General features: G+C 50.9%; 4 protein-coding genes across 4 annotated transcripts; 3 read left to right on the top strand and 1 right to left on the bottom strand.

Annotated features, from left to right (window-relative positions):
- Positions 1-1,893: 1,893 nt before the first annotated feature.
- On the top strand, positions 1,894-8,661 carry PV06_11123 (uncharacterized protein; the record flags this gene model as incomplete). Its single annotated transcript, XM_016412749.1, has 3 exons — positions 1,894-5,298; positions 5,347-5,421; positions 5,545-8,661. 3 exons carry the CDS (start codon positions 1,894-1,896, stop codon positions 8,659-8,661), a joined length of 6,597 nt encoding a protein of 2,198 aa, XP_016256930.1.
- Positions 8,662-8,759: 98 nt separating this feature from the next.
- On the top strand, positions 8,760-9,329 carry PV06_11122 (uncharacterized protein; the record flags this gene model as incomplete). Its single annotated transcript, XM_016412748.1, has 1 exon — positions 8,760-9,329. One exon carries the CDS (start codon positions 8,760-8,762, stop codon positions 9,327-9,329), a length of 570 nt encoding a protein of 189 aa, XP_016256929.1.
- A 3,255-nt stretch (positions 9,330-12,584) lies between these two features.
- Positions 12,585-14,162, top strand: PV06_11121 (uncharacterized protein; the record flags this gene model as incomplete). The annotated part of the gene is made up of 3 exons (XM_016412747.1): positions 12,585-12,767; positions 12,821-12,921; positions 12,983-14,162. The coding sequence occupies 3 exons, from the start codon at positions 12,585-12,587 to the stop codon at positions 14,160-14,162; spliced, it is 1,464 nt and encodes a 487-aa protein (XP_016256928.1).
- A 642-nt stretch (positions 14,163-14,804) lies between these two features.
- On the bottom strand, positions 14,805-17,095 carry PV06_11120 (uncharacterized protein; the record flags this gene model as incomplete). The annotated part of the gene is made up of 8 exons (XM_016412746.1): positions 14,805-14,928; positions 15,075-15,536; positions 15,692-15,933; positions 16,071-16,192; positions 16,290-16,407; positions 16,507-16,635; positions 16,722-16,761; positions 16,857-17,095. The coding sequence occupies 8 exons, from the start codon at positions 17,093-17,095 to the stop codon at positions 14,805-14,807; spliced, it is 1,476 nt and encodes a 491-aa protein (XP_016256927.1).
- Positions 17,096-17,350: the final 255 nt, after the last annotated feature.

Here is a 17,350-nt window from a genome sequence, read left to right as displayed (position 1 = left end):
CGGCACTTTCAAGAGCAAGAGCAAATTCCTTGCCCCGATAACGTGGCTTGCCGTGGAATTGTTTTGGAAGGAAAATCGCATTTCAAGAACCATGCAGCTACGGTACACCTTTTCGTCTTATGAGCTATTACAACCAATAACTGGGCATATTGTTACATGCTGACCGATGGTATGGTTATTCACATCGGCACGGACTCAGAGAGAAGTCGTTGGTCATCGATGGCATATTGAGACTAAACCCGGCAATCAATGGCTAGGCTTGCTTTGGAAGTTGCCTCTCCTCGGTTGACTGAATTGCTCGCCGCGGAATTATGCTCTGCCAATGCGTTTGGATCTTAACGTTGAAAACTCTCACAGCACCTCAATGCCACCAACCACGCCCTCGACTGGTAAGGCCCTAGTCAGGCTCTGGTGTTTCACAATCCGCGGCTTGGGGAAACTAGTATCCAGACTCGGTGTCAACCCTGGAACAACATCATGAGACAAGATCGACAGTACATACAAATACCTTAAAATGATCTGCAAGTTCATTCCTGAGAAAGGACGTACAATTGGCATAATTCAACTTGGCATCTCATGTCTCCGAAAGCCACTTCCCAAAACAGGAGAACAACCTTCCAAAAGAAGAACAACGGGTCAGGCGATCGGGATCTCCAGGACAGGACCAATATCTTCTGTTCAACTGCCCTATCGACCCGGCGCAGAGCTGAGGGATTTAATGCTTGAGGCCATTATTCCTTGCTACTGCGATGCTCTAGTTCGCCATCAACCGATGCTCCTCCACCCCTGGTTCGTTTGGCGTTTCTTTGAATGACGTGAAGGTGAGGGCCAAAGCAAGATGACTGAGTTACTGAATGAAAGGAGGTCGATAATGAGCTTGGGATGAGGTGGGTGGAGCCTTGACATAGACCAAAGCCCACTACTTTCCTGGAAGAGGAAGTCACGAGTTCGTGCTTGACACCGTGTTCAGATGAGTCTACAATGGGAGGTACTATTCCATTCCCAGAGCCCTTGGACTCCTGTGGTCGAAGATTGTTTTGCGGTAATATCGAAGTGCCGAAGTTGCCCCTTCACAATGCTCTAGGAATCGAGACTCGCGGATGTCAAATCTGGGTCACATCTGAGACCAGGACTCTTGGCCTCCTAGCAAGGTTGACGACCAATGAATGGCCTGACTGTCTCATGAATACTTACGAGCCGGAAACGTATTGCGACACCCAAATGGGAGGCGTGGTGGGAAATTTAACACCAACTGATGACTTGAGGTCACTATCCCAACGGATTCCTTCTCGAGACATACTCGACTTGCACATGCTCCCGAGAGTACCTAAGCGAATACAACTCTCCAATCGGAGTTTTTGGTAGGCCACCCCTTCACCTGAAGCACAGTCCACAAAGCAGACAGACAAGCAATAGCTCCAGACTTAGTCCTCAGGAAGTCAAACCCGCACAGTGTCGACAATGATAAGGCTAAAGCAATTGCTTGTATCTATGCTGGCGGAAAACAATCACCCCGGTCTGCACCATATGAAGCTAAAGCTCAGACAACTTTGAAGATAACGATGACAATGAAAGTCTGTCGTTCAGTACAAATTCACATGCCAAATACGCTTTGCGAGACCACATAAGTTACCGACAGTCGACAGACAAAGCTCTCACACAACTTCTCGCACAACTTCTAGTAACATTTCTCTACTGATATCTTTAACAAGCTCATCGTTGCAAGTTTCCGCTCAAAACAAACAAACCCCAAAATCCCAAAAAAATTGATGAATTCACAATCAAAAAGAACCCAAATTATATAAAAGCTCCCCAGAAAATAAAATCTCTCAAATCTTTACGCTGCGAACTCGAATTCTAGAACGGAAACTACAAGACTTCGATCCTTTCAAAATGCCTGTCTTATCTCATTTAGAGTATATCTATCATCATTTGTTCTTCCCACCGAAGCTCCCCCAGGCGGATGACGCCAATCCAGAAGCATTCCACGCTCTTCACGGAATGCTGCAAGATGCATTGATCAAGTATGCAGAAGCGGTCGGCAGTGGTGATTTGAAACTGGGGAATTGTTCTGCAATGTTGGAAAGTTTTCGCCAGGGCCGACAGCCTGATGGAAGTCTAATTGCAGAGCATTTGGACAACGTGCTCCAGGGCGCCCTTAGTGACAGAGAAGCTTCTCTTGAGACACTTGACGTTGTCGATTTTGACGCGCTTCGACCCCTCCTAGCATTCGAGATCAGGGCGCAAAATGCAGGAGTTATAGTATCGTCCAGAGCTGGACGGTCATGTGTCTTTGAGCTGTTCGAGCTATCGCCAGACTCCGCCTCGATTATGGCAGCTGAAGGAAGACTTCGTCGCCCTTTCCCCGGCTCGTTCATTGAAGTTTCAAAGGAACGCCTGAATGATCCGGCATTTCGGGCCGCCTTGGTCGATACATTTTACAAAATGGATTCAGAGTCTGTCAATGACACTATCCCTCACATCAGCAAAGCCTCGACAAGCATTCCAGAGATACGTGATACGGCTCATCCTCGGTTGGTTACTGAGCTCGTCAGAGAAATTTTACGTGCTGTCGGCCAGGATGTGCAGCTACCTCTTATTCAGAAGAATACAAGGGACGATGTGTTGTGGCACAATGCTCTTACGCCCTGGCGACGGTCACCGACTTGGCTACTGTTGCGGGTTTCGATCCAACGGTGCCTCCTCGAGCAAACGCATGGAAGCGAAGACTCGGGGCACTACAAGCCGTTCATGATTTATTTCTTCGCACAAGTCCTGAAGTTATCTGCTCAACCCGATATTCCACCTGACAGGCGTCAGGTCATGAGAATGAAGATTAACCGCCGCTTGTTAAAGCTAAATCCGGAGGGGAACGAGCCATGGTTGTCGGAAGTGGAACGCATATTGAGATCGAGCTACATGGAGGACCTCCGACGTTGGCGTCAGCTGGAAATGTTGGACGACCCGGACGGTGCCTTCGAGAGATTCGCTACTACCGGAGAGTTCTCTGTTGATGACACAGTACTGTCGCTCGTTTCTTTGCATCCGTATCTGGATATTGTCATGCATCGACCACCCAACCCCGCCGGTTATGGTATCCCACCGGTCAAATTCCTCGAACGCACCTCTGTCGGGCCTCGATCGCTCCCTGTGAGACCGCCAGGAGAGCAACAAGCTATGCTGGCTCTGTGGCTTCGAGACGTGGAACACTGGGTGGAGATTCATCTTGACGAGTGGTCGGGTTGCAGCGTCTCGGATGGAAAGGCTGTCGTGGGGCTAGCAGACATCATGCGTGAATATCGAAGTACAGCTTTAGAGGTATACGAGGGTGATCCAGTCAACTACTCGCTCATGTGCCTGACATTGATGGAGCTGTGGGCGGAAATGGACCGTCGGACTTTACGGGCGGTACCCTTGATGCGTGATTTCTCTTCCGAATGGACACACGAAATGCTCCAACCTTTGCTTCTTCCAAAGTATTCTCAGATGGAAAGATTGCGAAAGATCGAACAATATTTGACTGAAAGAGGTTGTCGGCTTACTCCAAGTCCAAAATCAATGTTTTGCAGCGTCATGAACAGCAGCGCATTTGCAGTGCGCTACTACAATACGTCTGCTGCTCATCAAGACCTTCGCCGACAAATCGAAAATTCTGCTCAGCGTGAGAGGGACCAGAAAATGTCAGAATTGGCTCAAAAGAAATCCCGACGTGACACCCTTCTTCGAGAATCGAATCAACTTCAGTGCTCCTACATCGAGGTACATCGACAGTATGGTGACACGGAAGTGCATAGTCCGCATTGCCGAAAATGCAGACTCAAGAGTGAAGCCGCAAGCCTCGAGATCTACGTTCACGAATGGCCACTTCCAGCAAAGGAAGATGAACTCAAGGCAGCTATTTTTGAACTTGACGTTCCTCCCATCGTCCAAGCTTGGCGATGTGCCTCCTACTCTTTGAAGATGGATGTCTTCGCTCGGAACAGCCTCCAAGAGCGTGGCGCAGATCGCATGCACCAATTGCTCACCTACGAAGGCCTCAGGTGTTGGGTTCGAACGCCACACGCTCGTTTTGGACTAGCGTCATCGGCAAAACCTTTCGTGTTGTCGCACTATAACAAGAGAAAGATATCAATCGCGACAGTGGAAAGTGTGTGTGTGGCTCAAGGAATGCAGTTGGCTCTCTACGACCTTTCCCAACGCCAGCTGACTTCCAATTCTGGCAATGATTTCGACATCCGACCCCAGTGCACGTTCGAAGTGTCATCTGGACCCTACCGAAATCTCCAAGACACGTTGACCGGAACTACTCACACGTCCAACGAGATTATTGCTCGTCAAGCGTCGTGTGATCAAAGACTCACAGCACATGAATATTGTGCCTTCGGTGATCTACGAGCTGGCGAGCGGCTCCAGCTGTATAACGTCGCCAGAGAACTGGCTTCTGCTGTGCTCAACTTTACGCACGAGGATGTTTCATTGCTGTTTCAACAAGCCGTATGGCAAGTGGGCTCCAGTTTGCCGGAGACCGCATGGCGCCAAGCCCATACTCCTCTTGCGGAGAGAAACTTTACGAAAGACCTCTTGGCCGTCGTGAAAGAGACCTTCAATAAGCACGAGACCAACTGGCAAGGGACGAATGCCATCCGACTGATGGGTGTTCTTGCCCAGCGCCTGCTGTCTCTCTCTCCGCATGAGGACATTCGCATAGAATGCTTAGCTTTTCTGAAACAAATCCGTCACACGACATTGACATGGGCCCGGGAGCTTGATGGGTTATTTGCGAGAACGAATGACCACGCAGAACGTAGCAATATTAGTCGGCGCCTTGTGGCAGCTGCAAACGTGACACTGATCACCTTTGATGCCGAAGCGTCGCATTACAGCAGTGTATTGGAAAGCAGTAGTGACGTTGCTGAATATTGCGAGTGTCTGATCCTGTTGAACAATCATGCGCCGTTGCAACAAGTACGAGCCTTTGACACGACGCGGTCTGAACGACTGAAAGTTGCCCGAGCACACGAGTTACTTCTTCACGAACTTATTGCCACCGATGCAGAGGGCCTTAATGCAGCAGTCAGGAAGGTTTGGTCTGGGTTTCATCCCCATGGATCGTGGCTGCCTCTTCAATCGGAATTGCGCCAGTGGCTAGAGATGTGCATTTCGGCAGATGGAGAACGAGTTGCACGCACCATTCACTTCAATACACTTTCCGGCGAATTGCTAATTGATGGCATTCCACTTTCAAGACTTCCTAGTACTGTCAGCGAGCACAAGACGTTTGAACGGTTGTTTGGCAAGGTAATTTTTGTCCTCAAGAGCACTTCTATCGGGTCTGATATTTGACAGCAAATTCTTGATGTCGCTCCGTCGTCAATGCTGGGCATGCAATTCATGTCCAAACGAGACATATGCGGACACAAGGTAATTGAAGGCTCTTTGCAGCATGTAATTACAGCCTGCCCGTAGTTGGCCAGGGTCTCTCACTTCCATCCAACACACTTTTCAGATGTTCTGGGCCTTTGTTTAGACACTAAGTGTGGATAGGTACACTTTAGACTGGATGGTGCCGACCTCTTCATTCGATCCGAGAAATCTGGCGTCGTCCAAGAGCTGATCCCGACGTCTCGCCTTGAAGGCGACTTTCCGCATTTCATGATCCATGAATATTTCTATTGGTTCGACCTGGGGTCACAACATGTGGAATGGAGACCCCGTACACAGCCATGGTCTTCCTCCTCTAATCGGTGGTGGCTTGTGCGCAAAGAGCAGGGGTATGTGCTGAGGAAAGGGAGCCTCTCTCTCATCGATATTCGAAGTGAGAGGGCGGAAACATTATCTAGGGTGCTGGCAAGCCTCGAGGTCCGAGAACACATCGTCATGACCTACGATGAGCATTCCCAAACCACCCACGTGCGACTGCCACGAATGCAACTAGACTTCACTATAGGCCAAGGATCACCTCTTCTCGCTAGCAAACAATTTCCCGGAACGGTCGTCGATGAAACACAGACATTTGGCACATTTACAGGGTTGCGGTCCAAATTGGTTTTGAGGTCCAACGACCGGGTGAGTCGCAAAGTTATTATCCCCTTCGGTCGACCTCACTCCATCCCACTTGACGATCATGTCGAGACGACGGTCTCACCAGGTTCCTCGGAAAAGATCAAATATATGGTTTATGACGTTGATATGCACCTTGGGCGAATGATCGGAGACCAGTCGACCTTGAAGAGCCTCTACAAAAGCTACCTGCACGCAGTGACTTCATCATGCTTCCCTGATATGCTGACCGGGAGGACTGGTACAGAGGAAGCGCTCACCGTCCTTGGTCAGGGATCGATGTACTCATTTACTAGCCTTGGACAGACAGAAAAATGGCTTTTAAGCTTACTAGCTACCCTAACGCCCAAGAGGGAGTATTACCCCAAGCACCTCAAAGTAATGCAAGAGGTCAAGTGGAATAACTCTCTGTCTCTATTTTCACAGCACCCACGCTTCAGGTCCGCTGTGGAAAGAATATTGGCTCATGAGCATATTCTCAATATGTTCCACGACGGCTGCGAGCGAAACACGCCATTACCTGCCAGCGACGCTCATCTGTTGATCCGCGGTGCACAGCACGATGCGCAGATCCGTGTCTGCGACTTCGGGGCCGAATTACCGTGCTCAGTCGCGGATCATCGATCTCGAGACACAAAGGAGCATTCAAGAGAGATAGAAGCGGTATCCACAGTCTCCAGGTTAGTGGATGAATGGTCTACGAACCTACGTGTCAGTAGAGACCTCTTCGGCCTACTCAAAGCTCAAAAGAGGGCTATCCTAGGTTACTCGCCCTCACTGATCCTTGGTTACGATCCATTATGGCTGGAACCTCCTGAAACCACCATTCCAGAATACTGGTGCTCTCTTCAAACCGTGATGTCGGCAAGCAATCAAGAAGAGCATAGATACCCGATAATGTTCCTGCTCGCGACTATGGCGTATACTCCAAAATCCGATCCTGTGTTGTTGGAGACGTTGCTTGCGTTCTCTACCGTTGCTGACCTCGCCGGGACGGAACCACCGCCGTTTCCAGTGTTCGACCTCAAGTATGGTTGTGAACCACAGAGGCAGCGGCTAGGCGAGATTATCAAATCAAACGCCTTTGGCTTTCACGCATCGCCGCAGCTTGCTCTGCCGAAGGTTGTCTATGAGAACAAGAAGCAATACACTGCACGACTGCAAAAGCTCTATGATCAATCTTTGAACCGAGTTGCTAATAGCATCATCGACCACTTTCTCCAGCAATGGCCTCGCGTTCAGCTCATTAGACCCGACTTCGATGAGGAACGAGATCAGTATTTAGATATGGGAAAGATCATACCTGCTGCAAGACGATTGTTCGCCACTTGGTATCACAATTCTGAATTTCGGAACTACGTGCTTCGAGCACAAACTTCACTCGAGAGGTTGGTGCCAGGTCTGCGTGAATATGTGCGCTACCAAAGTACGGATAGAACGACCAATGAGACGCAAGCAACAACCTATCTGGTTTGGGACCGCTTGTTCCACAGCCGCCCCACTGCCTACGATCCAACCGCCGTGAAATTCAAGTTTCCCGTGGTTCACCGGCGCAGAGTACACAATGATACGGCAGAGATTGACGCTCTCGTACAACGTGCTCTGCCAAGCGGGCGCAACTCATTTGAAGCTCAGTACCTACACGACTTCCAAAAAAGCATCAGCTCCTTAAACGACTTGGAAGACATCGCTCTCACTTTCAAAAATGAAGCACCGCCTACAGCTGGGAAAGACCTCATGTCGGACTGTGCACGACAAGTCCAAAAAAGTCTGCAGCAGATTCGGGATTTGCTCAAATGCCAGTTGAGCAGAGCTGAGTTTGTTGCGACCGAGCTCGATTTGGGTCCACGACTGGGAATCACATCCTTCCTGAGATGGCTCACACAACTTCCACCGACATTGGTTGGGCGACAATGGAGAGCCGTGTTAATGGAAATGGCGATCCGGATTACACAATGGCAGCGAGCTTCCCGCTTGGTTGCGTGCGATCATGATACCCAGGCCGTGATTGATGAGCTCGCCTATGAGCCGCATCGTGACTGGGATCCTTCAGAACGACCAGAATGGATGCTGCTGCAACTGGAAGGAAATTTCCTGATTCGTCCGCAGCAAGTTGACATCGCCCAGCAAATGATATCCCCACCAACTGGACGAAATACGGCCATACAACTCAATATGGGTGAGGGCAAATCATCTGTGATCATACCCATGGTTGCGGCTACAGCAGCCAATACGAACCAACTAGTCCGAGTTATTGTTCTGAAACAATTGGCGAATGCAATGCTAGAAATCCTGCTCAACCGCCTTGGAGGGCTTCTTGGCCGGCGGATCATTTTCCTGCCGTTCTCTCGATCTGTTAATTTGTCCACCAGCCAGCTTGGGGAACTGCGTCAGTTTCTCGACAGATCCATGAAAATCGGCGCTGTCATGCTCGCGCAGCCAGAACACATCTTGTCATTCGAACTTTACGGTCCTGATCGATGTCTTCGCGAAGCCAGCCACGAGGGCTGTGCGGCGATAGATCTGCAGAAATGGCTTGATGACCATGTTCGTGACGTGCTGGATGAAAGTGACGAGCTTCCAATCCAAAATACCAACTAATCTACATAATTGGACTACAAAAAGGCATTGATCTCCAGCCTGATCGCTGGATTTTAAGTACCGAGGTGCTTAACGTCTTGGCGTCAACTTGTGTACAAATGGCCCTAGACTTGACCGAAGGCCTCGTCATCAACAAAACCCATCAGGGACAGTTCCCACATCTGTACATCACAGACAGAGATACGGGGCAGTTGGTTTTGGAGAGCGTGGTTGACAATATATGTTCCAACGGATTGCCGAGTCTCCGCCTGGACCTGGTGACGGAGGGAAAGCGGCAAAAGATTCGACGTTATATCACGGATCTCCGCCCTGGAAGGACAATCGTTGCCGCTGTCAACAGAATTACTGCTCATGATGAGACATTAAAGAAGAAGCTCCTTGTTCTTCGAGGTCTGTTTGCCCATAAAGTTCTCCTCTTCGCTCTCCATCAACACCGATGGCGCGTGACATATGGACTGTCCCTGGACCGAAGCGTGCTGGCTGTCCCGTTCCGAGCGAAAGATCAGCCAACTCCTCGGTCTGAATTCAGTCACCCGGATTTTACAATTATCCCAGTGCTCTTCAGTTTCGAGACGCTAGTCTCGATACGAATCGAGACTCAAGTTTCGAAACTTGAATTTTGGCAGGTCTCGAGACAGTGGGGCTTCCGGATGAGGGCTAGTCTGTGAAGGACGTATATCGTTGCTCAGCAAGTGGCGGTGTAAATCTCTGTTCTCAAAATTCGAAATGGATACTACAATGAGCGATTTCACGGAACCGCAGTTGCCGCTACAACAAACCGTGCAATACCCACAGGAGTATAGACACACAGATGGCATCCTTTATCAAAGATGTGCTCTCGGAGGTAGAAATCGAGCAGGAAGGAGTTCATCGTGGTGGTATCACGGCGCGACGTACGCTAGGCCAAACAAACCGAACGATATCGCTGGATGGATGTGTGGAAGATGTCAACGCTTTATCTTGACAGTTGGGCGTGCTGTCAGTCCTGTGCAAAGACATATGAAGGATGCGCACAGATTGCGCAGTGAAGCGAATTCGCACGAGGGCAGCAGTATCACCAGCACCAGCGAAAGCAGTCAGCAACCGTCAAAGTATAAGGCTTTATACCATACCTATGACGTGAAAGCAGTTCAAGATCAACTCTTAAACTGGTGCATCATCGATCATATCCCATTTACGAAGGTCGACTCCCCTGCCTTCAAAAGGTTGATGAAGGCTATCAGTCCGAGTCTGGCGGCCGTTCCGATGAGCGCGGCGTCGCTTCGCCGGTGGGCTATACAGGCGTTCCAAGAAGAAAAAGATAGAATGAAGGAGGTACTGAAGAAGTCGGCTTCAAAGATACACGTCTCGTTCGATGGTTGGTCCTCGCCCAACGGCTACGCGGTCCTGGCCGTTGTCGCGCATTTCATCATCCTCGGGCCAGATTTAAAGTATCGCAACCAAGCAGTACTTCTTGCATTAAAGAGGATGAAGAATCGCCACACTGCGGTTGAGATCTCGAAGGTCTTAATTGACGTAATAATGGACTATGGCTTTGCCGAAATATTGGGTGTTTTTATGGCCGACAATCCCGATACTAACGACAACGCTATCGCAATGTGCTTAAAGGTTATTGAACCGACCGAAAAGAACCCGGCTTCGCGTCGAGCTCGCTGTATTGATCACGTCCTAAATCTTGCCGCGAAAGACTTTATGTTTGGCGAGGACGTCGAGGCATTCGAATTTGACGTCGCGGGGGAAGAACTCGCCGACCGTTTCGATTCTGTCGCCGCTGTCAAGGCGCAGAGGGCCTGGCGATCGAAAGGAGCAATTGGCAAGCTATACAACATTGTTGCATTCATTAGAGGAAGCCCACAGAGGAGGGAAGCATTTAAAAAGATCCGCGTTGGTGATGAAAGTATCGACAGTAAGTGTATAAGCAGCACTCTGAATCTCTGATTATAATATACTAATTGGCTCGCGAACTTTTCACTACTCAAAGATTTAGTACTGATTCAAGACAACTCAACCCGATGGAACTCGCATTACCTGTCAATTACGCGGGCTATTAAGCTTCGCGTACGCCTCGAGACCTTCTGTTCAACTTACAAAGCCGATACGCGCCTTGATGCCCTCTCCGTAAGGGATTGGGACAACTTGAACGCGATTTCTGTCGCCCTTAAACCATTCGAGAGGGCTACGATATATCTACAGGGTGCAGCGGGCGATGGAAGGCACGGATCAGTCTGGGAATGGCTACCGACCTGCGAGATGCTTCTTAACGAGATCAAGAAGGCGCAGGCCCATTTGATTGAAGAAAAAGGTTTAAGCGATCCCCTGGTTATCGCATACCAAAATTGCTGGCAGAAGCTCGATAAGTGGTGGCGAGCAACTGACGACGCTTATACAATCTACGCAGCTGCGACCCTCCTCTCTCCTCTCGGACGAAAGGCGTACTTTGATAAAAATTGGGATGATGACAGTAAAGAAGAAATGTTGGTAACGGTTCGAGAATACTACAATAAGTACTACAAGCCGATAGCGAGCGCACAAAGCCAGCAACTCGAGAACGACCCTGATCCGATGGCTATCCATCTCGGCCTGGCAATAGTCTACCCAGTAGGCACGGACCAATATCACCATTTCATCAACGATGCGCCTTTTAGTTACAAGACCGATATCCTTAATTGGTGGGCAACTGCTGGCCCTACCGATCTTCGCCAAATGGCTTTCGATTCAATGTCAATACCTGCAATGTCAGCGGAAGTGGAACGTGTCTTTAGTAGTGCGAAGAGACTACTAACGCCAGAGCGCAACTCGATAAACGACGAATCACTGGAAATCTTCGAGGTCTTGCGCAATTGGTGGCTTCACGATATTGTGCTACAACAACCGGACACTGATGGAATTGAGACTGAGAACATTGCTGTACCTGCCTGATCAAGCAAGGCGCCAATGACCCACTGTCTCGATACAAGTCTCGATACCTTCGAGACTTTCGAAGTCTCGAGACTGAAGAGCACTGCGCCAATCTCTCTGCTGCGGTCCAATCAGAAAACTTACCATCCAATCCGAGTTGGGTGGTCTTCCGCAACTGCTGGGCAATACTAAGACCCGAGCCAGGCCTAGACATGTTGAACATGGCTTCGAGGATTGCGCCAAGGCCGACCCTTTATCGTTCTGATTTATTTCGTGCACATCAAAATTTCGCGCGACGTAAGAAGAAGCGACTCGGTGGCAACTTCAGAACCGATGGTACGTCAGAAATCTGGCCCAGTGGCCAATATGCAACGGCCTATGGTGACCTTTGAGATCGCATCGGACAGCGTGGATCAGGTCGGTTGGGTTCCAAGGTCAGGTGCCGATTTCTCGAGATGCTTGGGGCCGAGAGTCAATCGTAGATCGTGGCTGCAGATTAAGATGAGTTCAATCGCCACCTGAGCGGTTGGACTGACGTCTAACAAGATATGGTTTGCTGGCTACCTGGATACAAGGATGGACGTAATGTGTATCTGTACGAATATGTCGTTGCTCTTGTACGAGGGAGTGTCGTGAGGTGGAAAGACGACGAATTAAATGCCAGCAACAAGGCTCACGGCTCGGCTAACAAGCCCTTTGAGGATCTAGACGAGGCTACGCTTTACCTATTCTGGACCAACCCAAGTACTATGGAGATCTCAGATAGCCATTGGGCTATTTCCTTCTCTGCCACATCGGAGGGCGCCGCTTCCTACAAACAGCCAGCAAGAGGACAGACAATGGTGTTGCCTGTGGATTGTCAATGTGCATCATGACACATCGTATACACAACCCTTGCCATGTTATTCCTTGGCCACATCCCGTCGATAAGCCGCATCTGTTACTTGGTATAAGGTATGTTTACGTCCCCGATGCACTGGCAAGCATTCTCGTGCTTCCCTCGCACCGAACTCCCTTTGACCAGAATGGCGCGAGCTTCACTAAACAGGACCAGCAGTGGCTTCAAGGCCCTCGGACAGGCTTCGGAAAGGGGCAAAACCGTGAATGACACTATTCCTGTAATGACTCCTTCGACAAGAACAACCCCTTTCCTCATCTATCTCGTCTACATCGTCACACTCGGTCCTTTGCAGTTCGGTTTCCACTTGGTGAGTCTTTGCTGATCAGTCAAGAGGCTGGGAACAGTGGTTAACAAATTCAGGGAGAACTCAATGCACCCGAGACGGTCATCACTTGCAAGGTGGACAGACTACCCACCTACAGTATCCTTGGACTTCCTCCGATGTATACCGATGAGTCAGGGTGAATGGGGACTCATCCAGTCACTCTTCACCGTCGGTGGTCTTTTCGGAGCCCTGTTCAGTGGCCCTATTGCGACAAAGTCCGGCCGGTTGTTCGCCCTGAAATGGCTCGTCGTCTTCTTGGCCATGGGACCAATAACAGAAGCACTCGCTCACAGAATTTGGATTCTTGCCCTCGGTCGTGCCATTTCTGGTCTGGGAGCCGGTGCTGCCGCCGTTGTCTGTCCAATCTATGTCTCAGAAATTGCACCCCCTGACAAACGAGGACTTTTCGGAGCCTTCACCCAGGTTCAGATCAACTCTGGAATCTTGTTTGCTCAAGTCCTTGGGTACTTCTTGTCAAAGAACACCAAATGGCGCTGGATCCTCGCAACTGCCGGATTCATTGCCGCAGTCACATTCATCGGGTTGATGTTTGCACCCGAAACTCCAAAGTGGCTTGCAGCGAACAATCGACCTCGTATGGCACGCACGACCTTGCAACGTATCAGAGGGAAGAATGTCGAGATTCGAGAGGAGATGGAGCAATGGGAGATCACGGAGGGGGAAGGAGAGGAGCAGAGTCTTCTGAGCGCACTTCAAGATCCTCCGTCCCGAAAGAAGACAAGCAAATCAATCTTTGAAGTCGTCCGACTTGCAGAGTATCGTCGCGCTGTGCTCGCTGTTGTTGGGAACATGATGGCTCAGCAGCTCTGTGGTATCAATGCTGTCGTCATGTACAGCGTGGAAATCCTGGGGCAGGTCATGCCAACTCGAGCCGCATTGATCACGGTCATTGTATCTGCAATCAATGTCCTCGTCGGCTTACTGTCCTCACCATTGCCGGACAAAATCGGTCGCAAAGCCTGTCTCCTCTTATCCATCTCAGGCATGGGATCTGCCTCGGTCATGCTCGCCATCGGTCTCGAGAAAGATTTGCGTTATCTGACCATTGCCGGAATTGGGATCTTTGTGTGCAGCTTTGGTGTTGGCCTGGGTCCTGTGCCATTCCTCCTGCCTAGTGAGCTTGTTGGCCCTGAGGCTGTCGGAGCAGTCTCTAGCTGGGCACTTACTGGCAGCTGGCTGTCCACTTTCTTCGTTGCGCAATTATTTCCCATGTTGAACGCAGCGCTCCCCCACGGTCACGTCTGGTGGGTGTTTGTGGCCACAGCAGGCGTCTTTGGCTTGTTCGTGGCGATTTTCGTTCCGGGGAGCAAAGGAAAGGCCAACCCAGATGAAGTCTGGGGCAGGTCATCTTCGTGATCCACAGAGCGTCAGGTTAGACTCGGTGTTTGGATTGAATGATGGACCGCATGCTGATGAGATGATGAGATGATCGACATTCGCAAAGTACCAGGCAGGTCACAGAATACAGATTATAGAAGGAGTTTCAGGTTGACAAATTGGCAAAGGTCGAGGGCGGAAAAAGGCAGACATGGGGTTTCGGTAGTCATACCGTATTCTTAGCATATTCTTCCGAGTGAGGCGGATCATGGGCGTCGAAGGGTTTGGGATTATCATGATATGGATTCCGGTTGACTCTCTTTACATTCTGCACCGTCCAATACTTGTGCCTGGAGTGACTTTATTATCCCTTCACACCGATTTGCCCTTAAACCTCGGCCAGTGTCGGTCATAGACAGTCGGACTCGTTCACTTCCTAGGGGCCATGCGTGATGTAAAATCTATCCCCATCGAGATTCGATTCTGGTGCGAATTTAGACCTAAGAAGCATTGTGTCTTACGATTCGAAAACCATGTCATGGTGCTCTTGTGCGTCTTCGAAATGCCTGCCATCGGGCCGGGTCCATCGTTCGATCGAACACTGACGAACGCGACGTACGCCGAATCACCGATGTCCTTTTGGGCGTCGTGGCAGTATCGCAGGACCGTCCTCCGCTTTGTCTAGAGAGTGTATCGGAACCCGGGCAGACCGGCGATGACCTCCTTACCCTCCTCGGCCAATCTGTTGTGCCGACGAAAGTAGAGGACAATGGAGACCGTGGTCAGGACGATGACTCCGTTACAACTAGAAGATCATGGGGAGGGGTTGGTCAGCATGAGTGGGCTTCTTCAAAGACACGAAAGGAAAAAGAAGGTCTCCCGGGGATCCCAGAGAACGAGGGCTGTTGGGGAGGAGCGAGATTCTTTTTGTTTCTTTCAGAAAAAACTTACGTCAGAGCGGTGTAGATGCCGGGGTGGTAGGTGGGAAAATCCTGGGAGCGGAAGGTCAAGGCGCCGATGATGCCTCCGACGGCGCCCATGCCGGTCAGGGTGGCGCTGCAAAAGGTGCGGGTCCAGTGGCCGCGGATGTTGTTGGCCTGCCACGACAGCACGCAGGGGATGGTGGCGTTGCAGCCGGCGGTGACGAGGAAGACGGCGAAGAGCTGCACGCCGGCGACATCGGTCCAGGCCAGCAAACACAGGCCGGTGACGGACTCGAGCACGTTGACGAGGATGACGGGGCTCCGGAGGCGGTACCGGTCGCTCAGCCAGGCCTGGCCGTACATCTGCACGGCGGCGAAGATGTACGGCGGCGTGGTGAGGATCTGCGACACGCCGGCGCTGAAGCCGATCCGCGAGTTCAGGATCATGGGAAGGAAGTAGGCCACGGCGTAAGCCGGCGCGGTCGAGCATCTGTGAGGCCAAAAGGCTCGATGTCAGTTTCGCTCGTCCTATTTTTCTTTTGCCTTTTTTCCGCCGGCCCTTATACACGGACGACAAAAATAACGACAATCACGACGATGGAAAAACACAAACTAGAAACTTCCGGTACGCATGGAAACACTCACGTGTAAAGTAACCCGTACCCCCAAATGCGCCAGTCCAGCGCAGGGCGGAGGAACTTTCGCAGGTTGAACTTTTGGTCGCTTTCCGTGTCTTGACGGTCCTTGTCGATGAGACGGATCATGTGCGCCATCTCTTCGGGCTTGAGGAATCGCCAGGCTTTGGGATCTTGCGGGTAGCCGACGAGAAACACAAAGGCGGCGCCGGCGATGACACAGGTCAAAATGCCTTCCATCACGAAGATCCACTGTGAAAGAACGACGTCAGCTCGACGAGTCGGACAATTGGACTGCCATGAGATGCCGCCCGCCGCAGATCCGAGGGGGAAAGCTTTGGCAATTCCTCGACCTGCAACCTCGGGAAAAGAGACAGAAAATGACTTACTTGCCACGCTTGCAGTCCCGCCAAGCCGTGCATTTGGATGAAAGCGTAAGCCAATATACCGGAGAATGACGACCCGACGAGGCCGATCAGGTAGTTGAATGCATAACGCCTTGCCATGTCATCTGAACCGGTGGAAACAACAATATTGGTCAGCATGCAACAGAATCGACCGGTCCTATTCTACAGGACAACGAAGGGGGGACTCGGAGGGGCACGAACAGCGAGTGTAGTAAAGCGAGATCAGGTAGATGACGCCGGGAAAGAGGCCACCTTCGAGGATACCCAGGATGATGCGAAGGCCGATGAGGACGGTCCAGTGTTTGGCGAACCCGAATCCCTTTTGAGACAAAGGTCAGTACGTATCGAAGTCGGAAACCTGAGGCCGCGAGGCGTTCGGATTTCGACCCCTCGCGGAGCCTGAGGGAAAAGAACGTACAATGACGAGGAAGCCCCAGAGCATGGTCATGGCCGGAAGAGTCCATCTCGGTCCCAATTTCTTGACGATGATCGCGCCGGGAACTTGAAAGGCGATATAGGGGGCAAAGAAGATCAGAACCACAATCGACTGTCCAAAATCGGGAAACCCGGTTGTCAGCTTCACACACATCCAGAAGAAGAAAAGTCAAAGGCGAGAGCTGCGGAAGAACTTACGTATCTTGTTCCTACGGTGAGCTCCAGGTCCTTTGCCATGCTGATTGCACATTTATGTCAGCCATTGCGTCGCAGGACGGTCTCCCCCTCGTGATTTGAAACCTCAAGGTTTGGGAGTGTGTGCGGCATAGTTACCCAGCAATGTAAGCGTTGGAAAGATTCCCGCGGTCCAACAAGCTGACCGCGACCATGAGGCCGCAGATGGAAAGGAGGCGTCGATCGATCTTATGGACAATCTTGCGGGTTTCGGCGTGAGTGTATGGCTCTGGGTCTGCATCATGTTCATCGCCAGAGTCGTGAGTCGCCACGCCGCCCGCGTCCAATTTGGGCGTGTCGACCACGTCGTGCGTGTTGGCTTTCTCGGCTACTGCCATGGTGTGCGTTCTGTTGACAAGGGGGGGTGGCCGTTGTTATTGGACGACAGGTTGCTCAAGCGAACGAGTACTGACGGAATCGCCCGTGCGATATGTAGAAACGTCGGACGTCTTGAACGATGTAGAGTGCGTCAATGTCTCTTTGCTCACATCGGCTTTTTATCGTGACTCTCGGGCAGAACAAACATTTCCCCCATGGGACCATGGGGACAGCAAACTCGGTCACCTTTTATACTCGACGACTGCAGCTTCGAT

Source organism: Exophiala oligosperma (genome assembly GCF_000835515.1).
Source record: "Exophiala oligosperma strain CBS 72588 unplaced genomic scaffold supercont1.19, whole genome shotgun sequence".
Lineage (NCBI taxonomy): Eukaryota > Fungi > Ascomycota > Eurotiomycetes > Chaetothyriales > Herpotrichiellaceae > Exophiala > Exophiala oligosperma.
This window is presented reverse-complemented; position numbering and strand designations above follow the sequence as displayed.